At 43.9% G+C, this 26,750-nt stretch overlaps 1 protein-coding gene across 1 annotated transcript in view; it reads right to left on the bottom strand.

The window, feature by feature from the left end:
• Nucleotides 1-26,750, bottom strand: part of SEC63 (SEC63 homolog, protein translocation regulator) — a 1,535,741-nt gene that overhangs the window by 849,827 nt on the left and 659,164 nt on the right. The window contains exons 11-12 of the mRNA XM_044065412.1: nucleotides 14,247-14,256; nucleotides 12,214-12,223 (exon numbers count right to left, since the gene is read on the bottom strand). Of these exons, the coding sequence (XP_043921347.1) occupies nucleotides 12,214-12,223; nucleotides 14,247-14,256 (20 nt within the window). The remainder of the gene's footprint in view (nucleotides 1-12,213; nucleotides 12,224-14,246; nucleotides 14,257-26,750) is intronic.

The following is a 26,750-nucleotide window of genomic DNA, read 5'->3' as shown; positions in this document are numbered from 1 at the left end:
TTTTTTTAATGGCCTTTCTATATTTTGAATACTGTAGTTTGTTTTCTTTACCTTGTGTTTTGCTTGCATTCTGTTTCAACAGCATATTAAAACTTCAAAGAGACCACAGCTCTCTCTGTTCTGAGTCAGGCAGAATTTTTCCTGCCCTCCACCTATTAAGTTGTCTTGTTAAAATAAATACCACTGTCTTTCTAGTTGCCCGCCTCTTATGTTAATCTGACCATATATCTCATTTCTCTCTACTTTCACTGGCTTATGTGAGTAATCACAAAATCATCATTTTTGAAATCCCACCCCTTCAATTAAATTTATTGGCCATCCTACAGTATTTCATAGTACCAAAATACAAAAGTCACCACCCCTTTCAATCCATCTTGCTGTTTTAAAAATAGTAACTCTCCACTAAACCTTAACTTTTTAAACAGGTAAAACTCAAGTTACCTACTTTCATCTAACTTCTCTAGTGCACACTGCAGGTGTATTCTTTTCAATCTTACCTTTAAGCATCCACATGACTAGCACTTTCTCTAATACCTGCTGGAAAGCACTAGGAAGCCTTAAACTCATACAAACACTGAACTCTCCTTGTTAACAAGGAGAAATTAATAGTAGGCACTAAACAGCCTATTATTGCAAAGTACCTTGCTAAAGGAAACAGCTCCTATACTTTACAAAGAAAAAAAAAAAAAGCCCCAAACCAGGCATGTCCAAGGGTCAGCTTCCGGTGATGTCTCCTGTCCACCTGGTGAATCTGGGCATACTGGGGCAATGTAGCAATTGCCTCATGTACACAGACAACCCTCTCCTCCTACCACTCAACACTATAACCTGTGAGAGATGCACTTACATAGCCAAAATGGAAGCAAAGCTCTCTCCACCCAAGATTGTGCTAAACAGTCAAGAGGAGAAGGTTAACACCCAGACTACACCTCAAACAACACATAGCCCTTCTAAACCCGCACCACCAACACCCACATATAGCAACACTAAATCCACATATGCAGAGGCCCTTAACTGTAACCTGCCCAAGCAACAAAGACCTCTGAAGCTGAAGCATGAAACAAACACCAATCACAACCAATGTGTCACATAGTTCACAACACCAGTGTGCCACCCAGCAACAGCCCCTATGGCAAGACAATGTACCTAACACTTTAGTCGTGACTCTATAGTCCGGCACACTGATGTCCCTCTCACCAGGTTGAATAAGGAGAAAATTACAGTCAGCTGCCTGTCGGGTGCCAGGATCCGCCACATAACACATGCACTCAAGTCACTCCGCCACATAACACATACACTCAAGTCACTCCACAAGTACAAATATGACTCTGTCATTGTCCATGTTGGAGTGAATGACTTGAGACGTACCTCCCTGGACTACATGAAAAGAGACATGGAAGAGCTCTCGGATCATGTGGCCCAGGGAGGTATGACCCTAGCCCTGAGTAGCATCCTGCCTTCGCCCTGAATGATACCACAATATAAGGATAAAATGACTGACTTCAACAATTGGCTAAGCTTATGGTGTCATTCAAAGGGGATCCAGTATCTGTCTACCTGGGATGACATGATTGACAGACCACGATGCTTTGCCAGAGATGGTCTGCACCTGTCGCCCCTGGGATTCAGGTTACTGGCTAAGGCTCTTGCCACCCCTATAGTGCCTTTTTTAGGCAAACTTCAAAGGACAAAACCACCACCGTTAACAGGTACAAGCATGCAAAATCTGAAGGTAATGCTAGAAGTCTAAACCTCAAAATGCACTCTCTCGAGGCACTCCTAAAAATGGAGAACATCGATATCTGTGCAGTAACTGAGACCTGGTTCATGGCTCGAGAGAGCACCCCTGCAATACCAGGCTACAACTCTTACCACACTTTTCGGCCACCAAACCAGGACCGAAACACTAAAGGTGGAGGAGTGTCAATATTAACCAAGGATATTCACACCACCAGGCTAGTTGGCCAACACAATGTGTCTGAAATTCTCCAAGTGCAACTAACACTAGGTAAGACTGCAATCCAAATTGTAGCTTGCTACAGATCCCCCACCATACCCCAAGATTCTCACTACACCTTTCTAAACATACTGGAAAATATTAAGATAGAACCAAACACCCTAATACTGGGTGATTTTAACTACCCTGCCATTAACTGGGAAAACTACTCATGTCCCAACACCTTTGAACGGTTCTTGGAATTCATAAATTCCAACGCCCTGGATTAACTAATCCATAGTCCCACCAGGGGCTCCAATATCCTAGACCTGGTCATTACCAACATGGGAAATCAATGCTCCATACCTATGGTCACCCGTCATTAGTCAGGTCTGACCATAAGCTAATCACCCTTAACATCCACATCCCACCCCCACCCCCCAGTAAAGAAACCACCATAAAAAACTTCTCCAAAGCCAACTTCATGCTACTCAAGTCAGAAGTGACAAACTTCATGACACCCATGCAGACGGGAACTGAAAGTTCAACTGCTGAATCCTACACTAATGCACTGTCTGAGCACATCCACTCATGCATGAATCGTGCCATCCCAAATAGAACCAAAATGCTCTCATCCAAAAAAAGGAAGCCAATCTGGTGGTCCCCTGCCATAAACAAACTTTACAACAAAAGGAAGAAACTTTTGCAGAAAAGAGGAAAATCCCAGGATGCAAAAAACTCCCTTACTAGCCTCAGTAAGAAACTGAGATGCCTCATAAAATCCTCCAAAGCTAGTTACAAAAGTAAAATTGCCAAAGATTCCAAAGACAACCACAAAGCATTCTATAACTATGTCAAGAATCTAAATGACAATGCTCAGATCTGCTCTGAGCTAAAACAGAATGGCATTAAATATACTGATCCGAAGGATATTGCCAATATCCTGGCAGATCGATTCAGTTCCAACTTCACCCCCCCTCACCCCGTAAATGGCCCATCTCAATACCGGAAGATTGCCAAATTCCAGTAATAACGGCCACACAGGTACAAAACGCACTCTCTAAAGCCAAGAATACAGCATCCATGGGACCAGATGACATCCCGGGCTGTGTACTACATGAACTACAATATGAACTGGCACCTCACCTAAGTGTCATGTTTAATCATAGCCTCACCTCAGGTTTCGTGCCCACTGAGTGGTGCAGAGCTACAGTTATCCCAATCCACAAGGGGGGATCCACCTTGGATCCCGGAAACTACCGTCCCATCAGTCTGACAAGCCTTATCTGCAAGGCCATGGAGCGTATTATCATGGAACTTATAAACAAAGACATTGGCAACGTTCAAACACTGGACCCCACCAAGTTTGGGTTTGTGAAGGGCCAATCTTGTCTCCTGAACCTGATTGACTTCTTTGAATCAGTCTCCAGAGCCATGGATAAGGGTAAGGTGGTCCACACAGCCTATCTAGACCTTGCCAAGGCCTTTGACACCACCCCCCACTCTGGAATCATAGATAAACTTACTAAGTTGGGCATTAATCCCTATGTCACCCAATGGGTTGCTAAATGGCTTACTGATAGAACCCACACTGTAAAAGTAGCCGACTCCAAATCCAGCTCCAGACAAGTGACAAGTGGAGTACCTCAGGGTTCAGTCCTGGGGCCGCTCTTGTTTGGCATCTACTTCTCTGAAGTACAGGTCAACACTAAAGGACTCTGGCTAACAAAGTTTGCAGATGACTGTAAACTGGGAGCCATTATTGAATCCCCAAATGATGTGGATACTCTACAAAAGGGCCTTACAGAAACAGATGCTTGGTGCCAGAGCCATGGGCTCAAGCTCAATGCCAAGAAATGTAATGTTATCCCCTTTGGGAAAAAACATGCATCCATGAATTACCATATAGGTGGCAGTACACTAAACACAGGAAAGTGTGATAAGAAAGTGCCCTGGTCCGCTTGTAAGTATCCACACAGTATTTCACCAAAAAAAACCAGTCACTTGAAAAAATGTTACGATAGCAGCAAGATCTCATCCAGATAGCAGCAATACTTAGAAAAAATAGCAGCGAGACCTCCAATTGAATGAACGCTCTTTAATACACTTTACAAACTGCGTTTTCGTCACCAAAGACTTCATCAGACAACATGAAAACACAATGAACACATTTAAATACTCCCTTGAAGTGATTGAGAACAACTGGATTGGATGAGTTTTATTTCAAACACACCTATTATTTCAAAACTTCGTGTAATTCATGAATATTCATGAGTTTCTCATAAAGTGCTACGTGCTTTGTTAAAAACTCCTATATTAAAAACTCCTATGTTAAAACCAGAATTTGTCTTATAAACTGTTCCTAAGTGAATACTTGCTACAAATTCATATTATAAAGTTAAAAAGTACAAAAGCTAATTGTAAAAACTGTATTGTTTAAAACCACTTTTGGTATAGAAAATATATATATGTATATGTATACCCATAATGAGAGAAACCAATCAATTATAATGTAATTCCAACTGTGGACACTTGAGGGCGTATAAACACTGAGGATTGATTGGTTTCTCTCATTATGGGTATACATATACATATATATATTTTCTATACCAAAAGTGGTTTTAAACAATACAGTTTTTACAATTGGCTTGTGTACTTTTAACTTATAATATGAATTTAGCAAGTATTCACTTAGACAGTTTATAAGACAAATTTGGTTTTAACATTTTTTAATATAGGAGTTTTTAACAAAGCACGTAGCACTTTATGAGAAACTCATGAATATTCATGAATTACACGAAGTATTGAAATAATAGGTGTGTTTGGAATAAAATTTATCCAATCCAGTTGTTCTTAATCACTTCAAGGGAGTATTTAAATGTGTTCATTGTGTTTTTATGTTGTCTGATGAAGTCTTTGGTGACGAAAACGCAGTTTGTAAAGTGTATTAAAGAGCGTTCATTCAATTGGAGGTTTCGCTATTTTTTCTAAGTATTGCTGCTATCTGGATGAGATCTTGCTGCTATCGTAACATCTTTTCAAGTGACTGTTTTTTTTTGGTGTAATACTGTGTGGATACTTACAAGCGGACCAGGGCACTTTTTTAACATTTATTGGTTGGTTTCAAGTGCCTATACCTTGTTTTTGGTTTTGGTTTAAAGTGTGATAAGAGACTTAGGGACACAGGTGGACAGTGGTCTCACCTTCGATAACCACATCGCCACAACAGTCAGGAAATCCTTCTATGTGGCACACCTCATCACGAAAGGCTTTTCATCCAGAAAAAAGGAGGTCATTGTCCCACTGTACTCATCCCTCATTAGACCCATTATAGAATACAACGCCCCATTTGGTATGTACCTCTCAAGACATCAACAACTGGAAAGGCCTCAGAAATACCTCACTAAAAGAATCACAGGCCTAAAGCAGATGCCCTACACTGACAGCCTAAAAAACCCCAGCTATACTCTGCTGCATATCGTCTACTCAGAGGCAATGTCTGCTTAACATACAAGGCCATGTCAAACCCAGAGCTGTTGGACATGCTACACTTAAAAAATCCCAATCCCTCAGAGCCACACACTCCAGGGATCTAAACCTTGTCATCACAATAAACAAAACATGCTGGAGGGATAGGTTCCTGACCCAGAGACTCCCAGACTCTGGAATAGATTGCCCATACATGTCAAGCAGAGTGCCTCTTTGGACCTCTTCAAGAGGAACCCTGACGATTGGATGGGAGAAAGGAAATTCACCCCAGGGATCACGTCAGTCGCCCTGCTAGACAGGGGTCCAGGAAAGTAAATAATGTGGGAAGAAATAGCCAGGGAATTGTTATGGCTAGGCTTGTATAGGCCCTAGGGCTGATAGCCTAGTACCAACCTATGACTGTCGCAGTTCAAACAACTCACATAAGACTTTAATGAAAATAAAGAGCAGAAATGAGAAAGCTCTTGCAAGCATGAGAAACATGCAAAATGTCTCCCTGTTAAGTTCTCCAAGGGCTGTGGCTTCAGGCTTGACAGAAAAAAATGTCCTGTATTTAAATAAGGAAATGCAGATGCAAAGGAGAAACTACATGTTAATAAAAAAGAGTTATCTATTTAGCATAACTTGGCATCTGTGCTATCCAGTGTCACTGCTCCTCACAGGTGGGTCTAGGATTCAACCTTGGATCCGAGCCTGTCACTTTTCAGAGAGATTCATAGCTCAAGCTCCTCTCCTTCCCATAACCCCTTGTACCTTGCAACCCTCAGAGTTTTCTAAATCAGGTGAAACACAGAAACACAGCATCTGCTATAGAAGTCAAAAACTTCTCGACAGATCCAACCACTTCAACCTCACCAAGCATACCAGAAGGAAGGGGGTAGGAGGGAGGGAATGTGAGGAACAAGGTGGGAGGATGGTATAATGGTTAAGGTGTCTGCCTTACAAACAGAAGGTGCAGGGTTTGATTCTCACATGGGGCACGTGGCTAGGCTTAGAATGGCCTGCAAAGGCAGTTAGCCTAGTACCAGCCTATGAACCTATGGCTAGCACAGATGCCAAGTTACGGTAAGTACATAACTCTACCTGATGCTATCCGTGTCATTAGTCTCACATGTGGTTCAGAATCCTCACATACTATGTACCCTGGGTGACCTCAAGGAAGGATATGCTAGCGCAAGGAGGAACCAAAGGAAGCCCAGTTCCTAGACACCAAATCCAATTTGTAGTGCGAAATGAAGGTATGAGCATTAGACCAAGTCGCAGGCAGCACAGATCTCATCAAGGGAAAGCCTAGCCAAGAAGGCCAAAGATAGCAATAGACCTAGTGGAGTGGGCCTAAACTGGTCTGGATAGTTCTAAATTCCTACTAGAATAAATGAAGGATATACAACCAGCAAACCACCTGGAAATCGTCACTTTGGAAATTGCCTGGCTCCTCCTGTTCAGGGAAAAAGCCACAAAAAGTTGGTCTATCTAAACTTCTCAGCCCTTTTTAAAATAAAAATAGAATTGTCTGGAGACACCTAAACAATGCAAGATATATTCTCCTTTATTAGCGTAATTAGGGAAGAAGAATGGTAGTTGAATCAACTGACTGAGATTTGCTTTAGAGATCACTTCAGGGAGAAAGGAAGGATTGAGAGACACTGTCCTTGTGAAAAACCATAAATGGGGGCTTAATGCATAAAGCCTGTAGTTCAGAGACCCTCTTGGCAGAAGTAATGACTAATAAAAAAGGCTGTTTTCCAGGACGGGAATTTAATGCCGCAAGAACTAGCAGAAACTGCAGCACCAAAGTCAAATCCCATGAAGGCAATGGATCCTTAATAGGAGGCCTAAGAAGGAAAACTCATTTCATAAAGGCATTGCACAACTTGGAAGAAAAGGTAGGCTCACTGCTGACATGGAAATTCGAGATAGCAGCCAACTGGAGCTTAATGGTAGAGAAACTTGCCCCATCCTGAAAAAGGGAATATAAGAAGAGCAAGATATCAGGAACAGGGGTTGAAAGGGGATCTAGATTCTGCTGCCTAGCCCAAATGGAAAACCTTTTCCACTTACTGGAATACACTTTCTTTGTAGACGTTTTTTGAGAAGCCAAAATAATGTTCCTCACCAGAGAGTTAAGCCTGAACTGTGTAGGGATTACTGGAGCTGGAGAAACCATGCTGTTAGACAAAGTGTCCGGAGACTGTGAAGTGGAAGCTCCCCAGGAGTGGGGGATGAGATCCGGAATGGGATCTAGTGTCCAAGGTGGATACTTCATATGAGACCTTAGGAAGGAGAACCAGAGGGACAATGAGAGCTCTTCAGGCAAGGAGTTTTCTGTAGCTTTCTGTAAGACTTGGGTATTACGGGAATCGGAGGGTAAGCACAGAGAAGACCTGGAGGCCAATCGTGAACAAGAGCGTCCCTGGCCGACTCCCCTGACATGGGAATCAGGGCAAAGTAATTGCTGCATTTGTGGTTGACTGCAGAAACAGTAATCACAGCATGGTTGACCCCAATAGTGGAAAATCTGCCTCGCCACTGACAAAATCAGGGACCACTCGTGAGGACTCAAGATGGACTGGAGTTTGTCAGCCAGTATGTTGAAACTCCTGGGTACATGAGTTGCAAGAAGAAAATGCCTGAAGACATCACTCATTCCTATACTCTCATGGCCTCTCCACACAGGTAAAACACTGTTCCTCCTTGTTTGTTGATGTACCAGACTACAGCCATGTTATCCGTATGAACTGCTATCGTCCCCAGAGGGAAGCAGTCCTGAAAGGTTTGCAACGTTAAAAGGACTGCTGTCAGCTCCTAGATGCTTACGTGCAATTTGGTCTCTATAGGGGACCACATGCCTTGAACCGTTCTGCCCTAAAAATGCCCCCCACCCCAACAGGGAGGTGTCCGTGATAACTGTGGCCTTGGGTGGGGGGAGGACAAAACGGCCTGCCTAGAAAAAGGTCATGAGACAGAAGCCACCAAATAAGATTATTTATGCATACCTGTGTCAATTTTATTGTCATAGACATGGGCCGAGACAGAATGAACCACTGGACTGTGAGGGTCCATTGGAGAACTCGCATATGATACCTGGCAAGTGGCACCAACTGAATGGCAGCTGCCATAGAGTCTAACATTTTGAGAATCAAATGAACAGGTGGGCAAGTTAGAGTCAACAAAAGAGACACTTGATCCTGAATCAGGTGGACTCTGTGGGTAGGCAGTGCTGCAGTCTCTGACACACTGTCCAGCAGAACTCCAATAAATTCTAGGTTTTGGCTTAGAACTAGATTTGACTTGGCCAGGTTCAATGTGATGCCTAAATCCTGGAAAAGCTTGAGGACATACCAGTGCTAGTCGATGCCTCGAGAGAGCCATAAGAAGCCAATCATCCAGGTATGGAAAGACCTGGAAACCCTGCAGTAAAAAATGAGCTGCCACCATTGCCATACCTCTGCCAGGGAAAACTACTCATGTATCAACTCTTTTGCTCAACATTTTCTGCAATTCATCAATTCCAATGCCTTGGATCAACTTATCCACACCCTCATCAGGAGCAGCAATATCCTAGACCTAATCACCACCAACATGGGCTACCAGTGTTCTACACCAGTGGTCAACTCCTTGTTGGTCAGATCTGACCACAAGCTAATCACCCTAGACATCCACATCCCGCTCCCACCCCCCCATTAGGAAAACAACCGTAAAAAATTTCTACAAAGCCAACTTCACACTTCTTAAGACAGAAATGGCAAACTTCACGACACTCATGCAAGATGGACAATAGAGGTACGACTGCTGAATCCTACACAAATGCACTTTACAAGCACTTACACAAGTGCATGGCTCGTGCTATCCCTAACAGAACCAAGATGCTATCCTCCTAAAAAAAGGAAGCCAATCTGGTGGTTTTCTGCCATAAACAAACTCTATAACAGAAGAAAGAAACTGGTGCAAAAAAAAAGTAAAATCCCATGATTGGAGGAACTCCCTGGTCAGCCTCAGTAAGAAGCTGAGATCCCTCAAAATCCTACAAAGCTAGTTATGAAAACAAAATCACTACTGATTCTAAAGACAACCACAAAGCATTCTATAGCTATAGCAAAAATCTCAATGGCAACACTCAGATCTGCTCCAAGTTACAGCACAATGGCACTAAATATACAGAACCAACTGATATTGCCAACATCCTAGCAGATAGGTTCAGTGCTAACTTTACCCCCTCTCACCCCCTAAAGGGCCCATTTCTATATCGGAAGAATGCAAAGTTCCTGTAATCACGGCTGCATAGGTAAAAACCTCACTCTCCAAAGCCAAGAACACAGCATCCATGGGACCTGACAACATCCCAGGCTGCCTTCTAGACCAACTACAGAATGAACTGGCACTCCACCTAAGTACCATGTTCAGTCATAGCCTCACCTCAGGCTTTGTGCCCATTGAATGGCGCACTGCGACAGTTATCCCACTCCACAAAGGGGGAGCCAAGACAGACCCCGGGAACTACCACCCCCATTAGACTGAGGAGCCTGGTCTGCAAGGCCATGGAACTTATCATGGAACTCATAAACAGACATTGGAGATCTTCAAACTCTGGACCCCACACAGTTCGGGTTTGTAAAAGGCAGATCATGTCTCCTAAACCTGATAGACTTCTTTGAAGCAGTCACCAAAGCCATAGATGAGGGTAAGGTGGTTCACACAGCCCTATCTAGATCTTGCCAAGGCGTTGAACACCATCCCCACTCTGGAATTATAGATAAACTCACTAAACTAGGTATAAATCCCTATGTCACAAGATGGGCTGCCAACTGGCTTACTGACAAAACCCACACTGTGAAAGTAGCAGACTCCAAATCAGACTTCAGACCAGTGACAAGTGGAGTACCACAGGGTTCAGTCCTGGGTCCTCCCCTGTTAGCCTGTACTTCAGAGAAGTAGATACCAAACACAGAAGGTCTTTGGCCAACTAAGTTCGTAGATGACTGCAAACTAGGAGCCATAATCGAAACTTCTAATGATGTGGACACCCTACAAAAGGGCCTCACTGAGACAGATGCCTGGTGTCAAAGCCATGTCCTCAAGCTCAATGCCAAAAAGTGCATCGTCATCCCCTTTGGTAAAATCTCTGTACCCATGAACTACCACATATGCGGTAGTCTACTTAATACCAAAAGTGTGATAAGAGACCTTGGGACAGAGGTGGACAGTAGTCTCTCCTTTGATAATCACATTGCCACAGTGGGCAGGAAATCCTTCTACGTGGCACACCTCATCACAAAAGGTTTCTCATCCAGAAAAGAGAGAGGTCATTGTTCTCCTCTACTCGTCACTCATTAGACCCACTATAGAGTACAACACTCCTTTTGGTATGTACCTCACAAGACATCCACAACTGGAAAGGCCGCAGAAATACCTCACAAAGAGGACTACTGGCCTCAGATGCCCTAGGCAGACAGTCTCAAAAAATTCTAGCTTTACTCCATCCAATATCGCCTACTTGGAGGTGATCTCTGCCTAACATACAAAGCTATGTCAAACCCAGTGCTGTTAGACATGCTCCACTTAAAGAAATCCCAATCCCTCGGAGCTACACGCTCTAGGTACCCAAACCTTGTCGCCACAATAAACAGAAGATGCTGGAGGGATAGATTCCTGTCCCAGAGACTTCCCATATTCTGGAACAGCCTAACTATCCATGTCAAACAGAGCTCCTCATTAACACTCTTCAAGAAAAATCTTGACGACTGGATGGGTAATAGGAAATTCACACTTCTGTGGCACTGCTTGACAGGGGACACAGGAAAATAATTTTCTTGGCTGGTGAAAGCCAGGGTACCTTTTTGGCTAGGCTTGTATAGGCCCTAGGGCCAATAGCCTAGTACCTACCTATGAACCTACACATCTGGTAAACATCTGGGGACTGTGGTGAGTCCAAAGGACTAGGCTCTAAACTGATCATGACTGGTTCTTAGCTGAAAGTGTAACAGTCTCCTGGAGCTTGTCGATCTTTATACGACAGTATGCATCCTTGAGATCCACTGAGCAAATCCAAACGTTCTTGTGCAAGAGAGGCAGAATGGACTGTACAGTGATCGTCCGGAACTCGGACTTCTTGACAGAAAGGTTTAGCTCACTGATGTCCAGAATCAGATGCAGGTCCCGGTCTTTTTTTTTGGCACCAAAAAGAAGAGGAAGTAAGTTCCAGACCCTTGATATTCTGTTAGGACCACTTGAATGGGCCTTTTTTGAAGGAGGTCTTGCACCTCGAGATAGGTCAACTCCTTTGGCAGGGTGGTACAGCTGGGAGAAATCTCTGAGTTGGAGGAGGCTGGCAGAAGGGAATAGAGTAACCTCTAGAAATTATTTTTAGCACCCACTGAATGGAGGTGAGACTTATCCAGGCTAGTGAGTAAAGGGAGAGACGACTCCAACTGCCTCCAGGACAGGGCAGTAGAGCAGCACACCAGGAGCACTGGTAGGGCTTCTCAGAGAAGGATTCTTGGGAGCCCTGATTTTGCAGACCTCCTCTGCTCCTAGGGCGGCATCTACCATTGAATCCCCTGCCCTAGTCTGTGGAAGAGGATTCCTGTGGAGTATCCTGAAAGGAAGACAGAGTCCTCTGGAACCAAAGCTTCTTACTTCCTCTCTGCGAAGAAAAAGACCTTTGGGGAGTAGAAAACCTGATCCCTAATGCAGAAAGTGTCTTGCCTTCCTGCTCACTGTGGGTTAAGGTCTCTCCAACAGACTGTCCAAACAAAGTGGAAAAGTCAAAGGGGGAGTTAGTAAAGGACGCCTTAAAGGCTTCTCTGAACCCACAAAGGCGAAGCCAGGTATGCCGCCTGACAGCGATGCCTATGCCTGCCACTCAAAAGGTGGACTCCGCCACATTGGAGATCAGCCTCATTATGGCATTCGCAAAGGGAGTGTATGGACAGCCACTGAGAGACTTGCTTGAAGCTCTCTGGAGGCAACAACTCCGACAGGGAAGAGGTAAGCTTTAAACCAAATTCCTATGAAACTGGGTAAAGTGGGCCAAGTAATTGATTGCTCTCAGACCAAACGTAGGCGAGGCAAACACACGATTTCCAAAACGGTCAATCACCTGGGACTCACAGTTCAGGGGATGGACCGAGGAGTTCTGCTCAGCTAGCTTCTTCTTGGTAGCAGTGGCCACCACTATGGCATCAACAGGGACCCCTTTACCTCAAAAAGACCTGTCCTGAGGGGGACTGAGGAACTTATCCACTTTCTTGGGCACAGGTTCCAACATGTCTGGCTCCTTTCCAAGCCCTGCTGGCAATTAGGTCCACAAGCTCATCAGCGGGGGGGGGGGGGCTATGAAGTAGATGGGCTCATCCTGAACACCTTCAGGAACATGGACTCCTCCAAAGACAGGGTATGGGGAGACCATCTGCCTCTCTGTTTGAGGACTTCCAATATGTCCCCGAAGGAAACCTCCTCAGGTGGAAGCCTGGGGGACCCGTCTCCCCCCTCAAAATCCATGTCTTCGGTGAGGTTCTCTCTGGAGGAGTCCAAGTGCCTCCTCTTACACATTGTCTTCCGAGGGGGCTCCTCCACGGTGGGTTCAGGATAGGACTCAGAAGAGATGGGTAACCCAACTGGGGCAGTGCCCGTCTGAAGGCGCTTGTGAGAGGGCTGACCCTGGATGTATGATAAGGCCTCAGTAACCAATCCCGAGAAAGGCTGGCGTGGACCTTGAGAAGGAGAGATAACTACCAAACTGGAGAAGATCCTCTCGACTGCCCAGAAGGCTGGACTGGACGAAGCCCTTCCCCCATCCAAAGTGGCCGGGCCACCTGGGAAGGGAGAAGTGACCCCAACATAGTGCTGAAGCCCCAAGACGATATCGGCCCCAAGCTGTCCAGTACCAAAACCCCCAAGGGAAGGTATTGGTCTGAAAAATTTAGACCCAAACCCACTCCCAGTGAACCAGCCCCTTGGAGAACAGGCCCACTCTATTCCAACGGCTGTGGAACAGAGCAGGCCAGGGACCCTTCATGGTGTCAAGAAGGGAATACCCGATAACATCAGCCTCTCACTATGAATCTCTGAGTCCCGACATTCCAATACCTGTTGGGTTGGAAGAGGAGAGTGGAGACCTGCGGATGATCCCCTAGCTGCATGGGCTTGGGACAGCAGCAGGCCCAACTCGATTTGGGCTTTAAGGAAACTCATCATCATTCTATGTCCAAGGGAAGGCAACTTCTGGAAAATCTGGATGAAGCTGAAGCATTGCCAGATCTTGCTGGCAATCTGGCCTTGGATCCCAGAGTTTTGCATCTTCGAGAAGGAGATCGGCTCTGATGTCTCGGATCCGACCAGGTGCTGGAGGATCCAGATAGGGAACCCCTATAACAATAGGATCCAATGATACTGTCAGATCTAGCAACCCTATAAACTCTGAAGACCTGGAAGCTATACCAGACAGATCCAACAAACTAGCCAGATCTGGGGATGGCCTGCTCTTACTCAGATCCAGAAGCCCTCAAATGTGATGAGGTCTTGGATCAGAGAGCCTGATCTGAAGTTCTGGGAATGACAGACCTCTGATCCAAAGCAAAGGAAGCTGGACTCGATACAAGGATCTGCAATCTGACAGCCTAATTTTTTTAGGAAACGAGGAAGAAGATACCCCAGGGTAGGAGGTGGCCTCTTTGGATCCTGTGAAGACTTAGACGGGAAGTCTGAGGACTACCCTGCACCAAGTCTTTGAGAAGTAACTTGTTGCGGCGCTCTACAAGGGGATTGGGGTTGAATGCAGCACAAATGTTGCATTCAATTCTCAGGTGTGCTGACCCTAAACAGTAGGGACACTTCTCGTATGAGTTGGAGTGTGGCATCTTCCGACCGCACGAGGAGCATCTTTTTAAACCTGCAGGCTTTTCAGCCATACTAACAAAAGACTACAACATACACAGTCAAAACAACCAAGTCAAAAGAACCAAGTTTTTTTTTTGGTAGAAAAGGACTAGTGAAAGAAAAAGGCGTGAACAGCCAAGCACTAGAAGGGGGGAAGGGAGAATTTACCTAAACAACTAGGTTCTGACAGGGAGGGGAGGACTATAATTAAACAAAGTACACAGTTAAAATAGCAATAGTACCCTAAAAAGAAGAGAGAGAGAAAAGAAAGCCAAGAAAATACCACTTATCTAGAATTCCCTATGCTTCAACCTGAACCACGTCTGCAGCGATTCAGCAGCAAACGAGATCTGAGAGTTAGAAGGTGGGAAGGGGAGGAGCTTGAGCTCTGGATCTGTCTGAAAAGTGGCCAGGTCAGATCCTAGACCCACCTGTGAGGAATAATGACATGGACAGCATCAGATAAAGTATAAATTGTGGTAATTATGCAAAAGTGAAGGGCCATACAAGCTTACATATGAAGACACCAACAAGCAATACACAATTCAATTTTAGGTAGTTGTTAAAGTGAATGCTTCTTCAGTTTTGGGTAATTTGACTTGCCAAATGCTTGGTAAGTTGAAACATATCCGAAGGGGGAATGTACACTTACATTGTGGACTAGAAGATATTCAATCTAGTGATTTGTTCTTAGAGGATATACTTGTTCACTGGCCTGGGGTGCTTAGCAGGAAGTTGTTATATTCAGACAACCCTTTTAAGTTAACAGTACTGTCTGTGTGCCAAGGAAAGTTCCAACAACTTTGTGAGGTAGAACTGGGAAGGAAATGAAGATTAAGAAAAAGGCTGAGCTGTTTAAAGAATATAAATAACAGCATGGTTACTGTTGTGAAGTCAGAATAAACCATACTAATAATGATGCACAATAACGTAATGCTACAAATAGCTAGCATAATGTGTTTCTTACAAATAAAGCATGTCTGCCATGCCTGGAACAAAGCATTTTACATGCTTAATGCAAAACAATGTTTTTGAAAAAGTTTGACGAAAAAGTTCCACAATGTAAACTTTTAATTTACCTGTAGAAAGACAGAGATTTTTGGAACTTCCATTTAGTATTCCATCAGACACTTTCGAGTTTCAGATCCCTGCTACACAGAATATCAGGGTTGAATGGCATTAAAATAAACTGGTACAGTACTACAAATTCAGATCAAAGACAAGCATGGTCTGAGACCGACTGTTACTGGAGGCTAATGCTCAGCAGCCTAGTAAGAACCAAAGAGCAAATGCCTCCGCCAGATTACAAGCAAGCTCTTGCAAGATGTCTGATGAAGCATCACTAGAAGTTTAATGTGAACTTATCAGGCGACTGATAAATGGATACACAGAGTAGTAGAATGTAAGATGGGAGATGAGCAGTTCGGATTCAGTTCAGAATGCAGCACAACTGACCCGATGTTTGCAGTGAGACAGATAGTTGAGAAGAAGCCAGAGATGAGGAAAGAGTCCTACTGGGAATTCATAGACTTGAAGAAAGCATATGACAAGTTCCCAAGAAAGCTGATTTGGGCAGTACTGTGGTGGTTCAAAGTTCCAGAAACATTGGTAGAATTAGTGCAGGCTATGTACAAGGGACCCAATGACAACTGTGAATAGTGTTTGGTCTAACAAAGGGATTTCCAGTGGGAGTAGGTGTGCAACATAAATAATCTCTGTGCCTTCTACTGTTCATACCAGTGACTGACTACAATAGCCAACAGGTTGGAGGGGAAATATCAACAAACTTGCTGTATGAAGATGATGTGGCATCACAGGCAGACTCAGAGCAAGAAATCCAGCAAAGGCTAGGGGAATGGAAAACAAAACTGAAAGCAAATGAGATGAAACTAAGCACAGACAGATAAGACAGTGGTAATGACAGCAAATTTGGGCAAATCAGAAGAAGCTGAGAATTGAGAAAGAATGGAAGATAATGGAACAGGTAGATAAGCTTCAAGTATCTGGGAGGGGTGATTGAGGAGAAGAGACATCTTAATGAAGTCAAAGCTAGAATCAGAGGGGCTGCAGCCAACTGGAATAGTCTCTCAGATGTAGGCTATGACAGAAGAATGCCAAAGAAGCTGAAAAGTAAGGTGTGCAAGACAGTGCTACAACCAGTACTACTATATGGTACAGAAACATGAGTAGTAAAAAGAGAGCAGGTAAGGAAGCTAGAGGTGATGGAAATGAAATGCCTGACAAGGGTGGTAGGATACACACTGTATGACAGACTAAGAAATAAAGACAACAGCAGAAAAGTACAGTTGTGTACACTTACCATAAATGTAGATGTTCGAGTGTATTCACTATTGCAGTCATCACACTTGGGTTATCTGCCTGCAGGTAGCCCTCAGTTGGCCAGAATACCAGAGACTTGGTATTTCTGCATCGGATGCTGTCACTCTAGGACTGACGTCAGGTTGTCAGGGGTATAAAAATAGGCAGCCGACACCATTACATCAGTTTTTCTTGCCCCAAATGTCAAAAGCCCCCCAAATAGGGAGGTAACACCACCATGTAAAAAGTAAATACCAATACCCCAGAAGGGGTTAGTAAATAGCCACAGATGGGGGGGGGGGGGGGAGGGAAACCAGGGGACTGGAGGGAGGGAAACCAGGACTGTAACAGTGAATACACTCTAACATCTACATTTATGGTAAGTGTACACAACTGTACTATGTTCTTTTAATGTTTCATTGTTGCAGTCATCACACTTGGGTGGATTCCCAAAGATGAAGAAGGGTAGAAGCAATCAAGAAGAGTTGGGGCTGGCTAGTATGCCTTGCAAGACTGCTGTAGCAAATCCTGCCCTGGATTTGGAAAAGATAGGCAGGTGGTAATGCTTGGTGAAGGTGTGTACCGAACTCCAGGTAGCAGCCTCCCCTGAGAAATGCTGTAGAGGTAGATGTTGCCCTAGTGGAATGTGTTCTGACCCCTGAGGGGTTGGTTTCCCATGGTGCTTGTAACAGAAATGGATCCAGTGTGCTATCTATTTGGAAATAGTTTGTTTTGAAATGGCCTTGCCCTCTGACACTGTTGCAAAGCTGACTAGTAGCTGGTCAGATTTTCTGAAGGGCTTAGTCCTATCAAGGTAGAATCTGAGCTGTCTGCACATGTCCAAGGAGTGCAAGATCCTTTCCCCTTTATTTTGAGGATTAGGGAAGAAGGTTGGCAAATGGATGGATTGATTGAGAGCCACACTGGACACCACTTTAGGTATAAAGGAAGGGTTAGTCCTGACAGAAACCCTGTCAACATGGAAAATAATGAAAGGTTCCACAGCCATCAGTGCTTCTAGCTCAGACACTCTTCTACCTGAAGTGATGACTGGAAGCAAGGCTGCTTTCCAAGAGAGGAATTTTAACTCTGCTGATGCAACAGGTTCAAAGAGGGTAAGCGTGAGCTTTTCTAGTACAAACTTAAGGTCCTAAGCAGAGGGTGGGTGCTCTCCTTAGAGGCCCTTAAGTTGTTTGCCCCTCTCAAGAACCGTTTGATAAGAGGGTGAGAAGAGAGGTGGGCTCAGTGTTGTAATGATCAGAAATGGCTGAAGCATGTATCTTAATGAAGGAGGAGGACAGACCTTTGTGGAGTATATCTGCTAAGTAATCCAGGATAAGAGGCAGAGAGGGCAGTATTGTGGCCTCTCCTTTAGACTGAATCCATGAGCAGAACCTTTTCCACTTACTAGCATAGAATTTTCTTGTACTGGGTCTTCTGGCTTCAAGAATCATGTCCAGCACCTCTTTGCTTAAGGTCGCTGGAAGAGAATTCAAGGAATAAGCCAGGCTGGAAGATTTAGGGTTTGCAGTTGTGGATGCAGAATTTGTCCCTCCTGTTGAGAGAGGAGGGTTGGATTCTGGTGTAGGTGCCAGGGTGGCACCGATGTCAGGCTGTGCAGGAGTGGGTACCAGTGCTGGCGTGGCCAGTCCAGGGCAATCAGAATTGTCTTTGGTCTGTCCTGTTTTATCTTGAGTAATATTCTTGAAAGGAGTGGCAGAGGGGGAAATCGAACTACAGAATGAACTAACCCTCCCCACCTAAACACACCGTTCAATCTCAGCCTCTACACAGGCTACATGCCCAGAGAATGGCGCACAGCAACGGTTATTCCTCTCCACAAAGGATGGGCCACAACTGACCCTGGTAACTATCGCCCCATAAGCCTGACTAGCCTGGTCTGCAAGGTTATGGAGCGCATCATCATGGAGCTCATTAACAAAGACATTGGGAACCTCCAAATACTTGACCCGACCCAGTTCGGCTTTGTTAAGGGCAGATCATGCATACTAAACATGGTTGACTTCTTTGAGACAGTCACCAAGGCCATAGACGAGGGAAAGGTGGTTCACACAGCCTACCTTGACCTCGCCAAGGCTTTCGACACCATTCCCCATTCGGGTATTACAGAAAAACTCACCAGCCTGAACATAAACCCCTACATCACGAGATGGGTTGCCAAATGGCTTACAGACAGAACTCACATGGTAAAAATAGTGGGCTCCAGGTCTGACTCTAAACCAGTCACAAGTGGTGTCCCGCAAGGCTCGGTCCTGGGACCCCCTACTGTTCGGCATATACTTCTCAGAAGTACAGGCAAACACAGGAGGACTATGGCTAACCAAATTCGCCAATGACTGCAAACTGGGAGCCATAAGTGACTCTCCGGCTGACGAGGACATCCTCAAAAAGGGCCTTACTGAGACAGACACCTGGTGTCAAAGTCATGGCCTCACGCTAAATGCCAAAAAATGCATAGTCATCCCATTTAGGAAAAACAAACACCCACAAATTACCACATAGGTGGCAGCCCCCTTAATACAGAAGAGGTAATAAGAGATCTGGGGACCCAGGTAGATAGTAATTTCTCCTTTGACAACCATATTGCCAAAGTAGTTAGGAAATCCTTCGATGTGGCCCATCTAATTACTAAAGGGTTTGCATCTAGAAATAAAGAGGTTATAGTGCCCCCTCTCGTCACTCATCAGACCCATCATAGAGTACAATGCCCCATTTGGGATGTACCTCACAAGACATTTCCAACAGCTGGAAAGACCACAAAAGTACCTCACCAAGAGGATTACTGGCCTCAAACATATGTCCTATGCAGCTTGACTGAAAAAACTCTGGCTGTACTCAGTGGCATATCGCTTACTCAGAGGTGATCTCTGCCTGACTTACAAAGCCATGTCCAACTCAGAATTGATGGACATGCTCCACCTAAAAGCCACGTGCTCTAGTGAGCTAAACCTCGCCACAACAATAAATAGAACATGCTGGAGGGACAGATTCCTGTCAGACTCCCCATGCTTTGGAACAAAATTCCAAACTACATTAGGCAGAGCCCCTCACTAACACTCTTCAAGAGAAACCTTGTCGAGTGGTTAACAGAAAATACACCCCTGGGATCACTTCACTGGCTCTGCTTGACAGAGGATCAGTTAATTAATCAATGGGGTGGCGAAAGCTGACACACTCTGGCTAGGCTTATAAATGCCCTCGGGCAGATAGCGTAGTACCTACCTATGAACCTATGAACCTATGAAAGGCATAGATTGAGAAATTTACCCACTGAAAAGATAGGGCATCCACTTTCAAGGCCCTGCTGTGAGGATTCCTGATGCAGAATTTGCTGAGCTGGTGGTTGTAGGGAGAGGGGGGAAAAAAAAGATCCACCTCTGGGGTCCCCCATTTCTGAATCAGAAGGTTGAAGGTGCTGTGCTCCAATTGCCACTTGTGGGTCTAGGAGATTTCTGCTTAAGTTGTCTGCCAGTACGTTTTGTTTGCCTGTCAGGAATTGAGCTTGCAGATGGACTTGAATGTCCAAGGCAGTGTTCCACAGGGCCATGGCTAGCCAGCAGAGTGGGTAGGAATGGGTTCCCCCCTGCTTGTTGATGTACCACATAACTGTGGTGTTGTCTGTTTTTATTAACAGTTGTCCTGGAAAGATTAGGGATCTGAAAGCTGTCAGGGCATTCTGTACAGCTAGCATCTCTTTTTGCTTGATGTGCAGATGAATTTGACTTGGGCTCCAGTGGCCCTGAATACATATTCCATCCATGTGTGCCCCCCAGGCATAGTCTGATGCGTCTGTGGTTAGGGTCTGGGCAGCTTGGGGTTGAGTAAATGGCAGTCCCTTGTTGTGGTTGCATGCTTTTGCCCACTAGAGGAACTCTGTCCTTAGACAGGGTATGATGGGAATGACTGCTTCCAGGTCCTGAGAATGTTGGCACCAAAGACTTTTTAAGCACCATTGGAGATTCCTCATATGCAGTCTTGCGTATGGAATCAGCAGTATACATGAGGCCATGAATCCTAGGGCTTACAATATTTTTCTTGCAGATAGCTGGGTTCTGGCGTCCATTTGTTTGAAGTAAACTACCTAAACTACCTCCTTCATTTTTGTTCTTACCCTCCTCTTTATATTTTTTTGTTTACATGAATACCTACTGAGCTTTTCTGTCAATTCTGATTTAAATATGATTAATGAGATTGCCTAATGTTACCTAATACATTAGAATGAAAATTTTCTATTAATAGTAATGTAATGTAGCCCTACATATATGTAAATGTAATTCAATGTAAATGTAATGCAATGTAATGTAACTATTCTTGTGGAGCTTTTCTCCCCGGGCCACCACTGAAAATGGGCCAACTTGGCCCAGTGGACTATCCTGGTCAACAAATGCAAATAATAAAATAATAATAGTCTGTCAGATAGACTTATTTTTCTGAGGTGAGCAATGCCATCTGGGAAGTTGTGTCCAAGCTTGCTCCCAAGAATACAATATTTTGACTAGGTATCAGTTTTGATTTCTTTTCATTGATGGTGTACTCCAAGAAGTGAGAAGGTTTTTCACAAATGTCAGGTGCTGCAGCAGCAATTCCTGACTGCCCGCCTGAATCAGGCAGACGTTCAAGTACGGGTAAATTTGGATAATTCTCTGCCTGCAGTATCCAATGGTTGGAGCCAGGCATTTTGTGAATACTCTGGGGGCAGTAGATAAGCCAAAGGGAAGTGCAGAGAATTGATAATACATAGACCCTGCCCTGAAATGTAGATACTTCCTGCATGATTCCCTTATGGGGATATGCAGATAGGCTTCTTTTAAGTCTAGGGTGACTAACCAGGCATCCTTGGGCTAGCATAGGAAGAAGCTGTTGCAGGGTAAGCATTTTGAATTTTGGTACCACCAGGAAGGTGTTGAGAATGGAAAGATCCAGAATTGGGCACCAAGAGCCCTCTTTCCTGGGTACTAGGAAGAGTCTGGAGTAGAATCCTTGACCCCACTGTTCTACTGGAACTGGCGGAATAGCTCTGATATTGAGCAGGGAAAGTATTTTGTTTTGCACCTCTGCCCACTGGTTTGGAGGAAGGTCTGGAAACCCGCTTGGGTTTGGCAGTGAATAGAAATAAAATTTGTTCCCCTGGGATACAATGTTGAGGACCCACTGGTCCTGAGTGATGGACATCCAGTTTTTTGCATGAAGGGCAAGTTTTCTTAAGGGCAAAAGCAATTGGGCAGGGCTGGGGAGTTGAGCAAAGAAGTCATTGTGAGCTTTTTCCTTAAGGAGGTGGCTTACCACTCCCTTCTTTAGGAGTGGGGGCACTCCATTGCTTAGATCTCTGCATACCCTGAGACTGAAGTCTGGGTGGTCTGTTTCCCCTGTGTCTGGTTTGAGGAGGCCTGGAAAGGACCAGTATTTGGAAGGGCAATGCCTACTGAATCTAGGGGTTGCACTTGTAGGAATTCTTTAAAAGTCTGCATAGACTTCGCTTTTTCTCCCACCTTTTTAAGAACCTCTTCTGCTTTGGTGCCAAACACACAGTCCTTATTCAAAGGAGCATCTAGTAACTTTGATTTGACATGGTCTGGCAAGGTCTGCTCCTTCAGCCAAGCATGTCTTCTCAGAACAGAGCCAGTGACAGCTGCCTGGCGAGATGCTTCTAGGGAGTCAAAGCCACACTGCAAAGTATGCTTGCTGACTTGCCTTGCAGAGTGCATAAGCTCCTGGATTCTTTATTTTCTGCACAGTCTGAAAACGTTGCCACTTTTTGTTTAATAAGTTCCATAATATGTTGCTGGTACTTCAGCATGGGAAACTGACAATTCAATGCCCTAATAGCAAGAGTTGCTGAGGTATACACCTTCTTAACCCATCTGTCCAAAGCTCTGGAATACCTGATCGAAGGGGTGGGATTCTTGGTTGTAGTAGCCTTGATACCTTTAGGACTCTGGGAAATTATCTCTGGGTCAGCAGTAGGATTCTTGACAAGAAATTTGTGAGTGTCAGGTACTCTGTAGTACCTGTCTGGTTTCCAAGGGGCAGGATGTAAAGTGTCAGGAGTAAGACTGGATTCCATAAAAAACATCATCCACAACCTCCAGGACAGGGGGTACACTGCTAAGGTCCTGTGTTGAGGCAGCTCTAGAAATTCTGTCTCTCTTTTTGGACGGAGGATAGTCTTGGCATTTTTAGTGGAAATGCTCTCGTAAAGTATGCAAGGTTTCATACAAAGAAAAATCCTCTGGAGGGGAGGCAGAGGGGAATGGATTCCTCTGCATCTGAATCCACATAAGCAGATAAGGGTATGTCTTCATAATCAGAAATTTCAGAGTCATTGGACTCCTGGTCTGTAGATGCTGAAGAGGACTGGACTCTGTCTCTTAGCAGGGGAAGGCTGACTTCCCCTAATCAGCATAATAAGGTCTTCAGCCATTCTAAGCATTTGTTTTTGTGGCATGGGAGCAGGTGCATGCACTTTGGTCGTTGGTTTTCTAGATGTAGTGCGTACTCTGGGCCTAAGAATCTCTGTAGTTTTGGTTAAAAAAGTAATCTGTTTGAGTCTAACATTGGTTGAGCGAGTAACTACCTCAGAAGCCGGTGCCTGCTCAGTGGCTCCAGACCAATCCAAGGTAGAGACATCCGCAGGATCTATAGTCTGAGTCTTGCAGCATACTAGACTCCGAATGGGTCTTAGTAGAGGCCTGCGAATCCACTGAAGCGGGAATCAGGGGCTGGGAAAGCGCCTCAATGAGTACCAGCAGACTGGCGACTAGCTTAACGGAAGTGTCATCGGCAGTTTTGGACCTATGTGGTCTGTTTATCTTTACGTTTTTTCGGAATATCGGTAGTCGGATGGCTTACCAAAGTCATTTGAGAATACACAGATCAAGAGCCAAAGAATTTAGTGACAAAGAGAGCCCAACGATGAATGGTTTGGGCATTAAATAAGGCGAGGGACGTCGTGGTCTGGGCCTAAACAGGTGATGCAGTAAGAATGAAAATCTCTGTGAGGTATTTGCTTTCCACAGGCAAGACCATTGTTAACTTTTTCTGATATAGGTTAGAGCAAGAAAAAAGGATCCCCAACAGGGTACTTAGCTTTAGAAGACTTCAGGATTACTAAAATCTTAATTCAGGTAAGCGGCCGACCGGTACTTGAGAACTGCTTCTGCTTCGGGCTCCTCGGCAAGAAAGACTGGTGTAATGGCGTCGGCAGCCTGTTTTTATACCCCTGACGTCAGTCCTGGAGCGACAGCATCCGACGCAGAAATACTAAGGCTCTGGTATTCGGGTCAACTGAGGGCTACCTGCAGGCAGATAAACCAAGTGTGATGACTGCAACAGTGAAACGAAGCACATCCAAATGCAGCTCCAGTTGCAGAAAAGATTAAAGGACAGATTACAGTGATTCGGACATGTGTAAGTATGCAGAAGACAAGCTGCTGAAGATGATTTGGGACAGACAGGAAGGAGACAAGATGAGGATGCCCAGCAAAGAGGTGGACAGACTGCATGAAACAAGATCTGCAACAGTCAGGCATGAGTGTCAAAGAAGGCAGGAGTGTGCCACTGAATAGAGAGAGAGATGGTGGCAGTTAACACTACACCCCGACCCCATGTAGAAAATGGGAAAAAGGGGGATGTTGATTAATTTTTATTTATTTTTATTTTACATTTGTTGACTGGGAAAGTCCAACTGGACACAAGTCCATTTTCAGCTGAGGCCCGAGGAGAAAAGCTCCAAACATTAATACAGAAAAAAGTAGCTAAAAACAGTCTTGAATATGAAAACATAGTAAAAAACATGTTTACAAAAAGAAAAAAAAAAAAACATTATAAATATATTACACAGGAGGATAGGTAGGTCTTGGGAGAAGGCTCCCAGCCCTACTGCAGTTTAACGGGGAAATAATTAGTCGTAAAGAAGAAAACAAAGCCATGTATGTTAAGAATAAGAGTATATATCGTAAAGGTTCACATTGTCTAACATATGTGGTAGTAATCCAATTCCCACTTAACTGATTTTACAAGTTGGACTTTGGGAGAACCTTTTGATTCATAGCTGAATCCTAGCAACAGTGCAATGGTATAGACTAACCTGGGGAGTAACATGAGCAGAGCCAGTTATTGTAGTGGGTTTTAAGAAGTTTTTTAAATTGGGAAGTAGAGGCGGTGGCAGTTAAATGTGAATTTGCCCCAGTGGGAATTAATGAAACATGAAGTGAAATGACGCTGAGAAGCCAAGAAAAAAAGTTTTAAAATGGTTAAAAAGTAATTGAATGTTCCACTTTAAAGTATTCTGATGTGAAGCAGTAGTCACACTAAATGCAGATTCTGGACAGAAATGAGCTGGTGTAATGATTCTGCAAGATTGTAAGTCAAGTACTTATGGAGTTTTTATGAATCACCAGAGAAGCTATGTTGAAACAGAAAAACAGCTATAAGCCATAGTGTACGCAAAAAAAATTTCCATGAATATAATTATGCAAAACACTAGTGACTGAAATAAAGCACAAATTACTGCAGAGTATTTTTAACAAGTCACAGTATAAAGCACTGCAAAGTATGAAGAAAATGTTGCAGAAATATTACTCAGAAGTGAAGCATAAGCCAGGAAAAGAGATGCTTACAGTAGACATGTGAAGTCTTTTGTGTTTACCAAAGCCACAAAATTTGCTTGTAGAGGAAGCAAACTGGATAATTCAACAGCTGTTTAGGAATGAAAAGAAGCTTACAGTCTGAGGGATTGCACTCATGATCAGAGGATAAGAATTCATGACATGGCAATGAAAATTGGACAGAACAGACATCTTCAATAAGGAAACACACTCACAGACGCACATATTTTTCATTTTAAGAGTTAAGCTGCACAAAAGGTCTGATGTTTGCTGCACAAAGCACTATCTAATAAGAAAAGGAATACTAAACAAGTAGAACAGTAGTAAAATTTAAAAGGTAGAGCATGTGATATGATTCTACAATGGCCAGAAATGTCACTGCAAACTGAGCAAGATGTTGAGAATGTTAAGTATATCATACATAATATAATAATTCAAGAGATAAAATGACTCCACACATTTCTGTGAAAAAACTGGAGTAAAGTAATAACATCTGTTTCAATTTCATGACCATGCAAACTCTGTCTGGATGTTTACAATGCATGAATGTGACACTAAAAGACACAAGTAATGGTATAATTAGCATATTTTAAGCTACATTTTTCAAAGTGCAGAGTTTCTGATTTAGCCAGGCAACTGCACATGAAATAAAAGTATAGAATATGAATGATTTTTTGAAGCAACTGTTTTTTCAGTGTGACCTCTAAACCAAACTACACAAGCAAGATGGCCAAGTCAATATGGCATGTCACACTGTGAAAAAACCTTTGATGAAAGCTCACAGCACTAACGGTGCCTGAAATGTTCATGTATACTTGCTAAGCATCTTCAATAATGCAAGTTTCTTGTTAGATGAACTACTGACAAGTCAGTGATTACACAGCAGAATGTCTACCTCTACTTTCTTACTTCAGAATGAAAACTAGAGCTCAGTTAAAAAAAAAAAAAAAAAAAAAAAAAAAAAAAACAGTATAGGCACTATTACCAAGATCAAAACTACTAGACATACCAACAAAGAAGTCTCCAGAAACGGACTGCATTACTGTGGAGGTTTGGAAGGTGGTAAGGGAAGACTGTGAAAAAGATCAGGAAGGCTTTATTTAATAATCTTTTGAAAAGAGAGGGGTGAAGAACCAGCATCTTGGAAGAAAGCTATGGTGGCTGTATTACCCAAAAAGAGTAAAGTCCCTTCATACCCAGCTTCATACAGTATTTAAATTTTAAAACACGCTTATAAAATGTTTGTGTCTACACTAGCTAACAGAATGACAAAGGTGTTGCCAAAATTGACAGATATGGCCCAAGGTGGTGGTGTGGAGAGGCAGCAAATCCTTGAAAACAGAAGAAAACTAATCCAGAAAGAAGCAGAGTGTAGCAAGTTACAATTGATGGTGGGTCTTGACGCAGAGGAAGCACTTGATAGAATCAGCTGGAACTTTATGAACAGGGAAATTGTATCTTCTGCCTCCCCTGACAGCATAATAGTTTTAATTAGGAGGAAA

The sequence above is a fragment of the Protopterus annectens genome, chromosome 1.part0 (genome assembly GCF_019279795.1).
Source record: "Protopterus annectens isolate FY-2018-M chromosome 1.part0, PAN1.0, whole genome shotgun sequence".
Classification (NCBI taxonomy): Eukaryota; Metazoa; Chordata; order Ceratodontiformes; family Protopteridae; genus Protopterus; species Protopterus annectens.
Note: the sequence above shows the minus strand (reverse complement) of the source record. Positions and strands in the feature narration are given on the sequence as shown.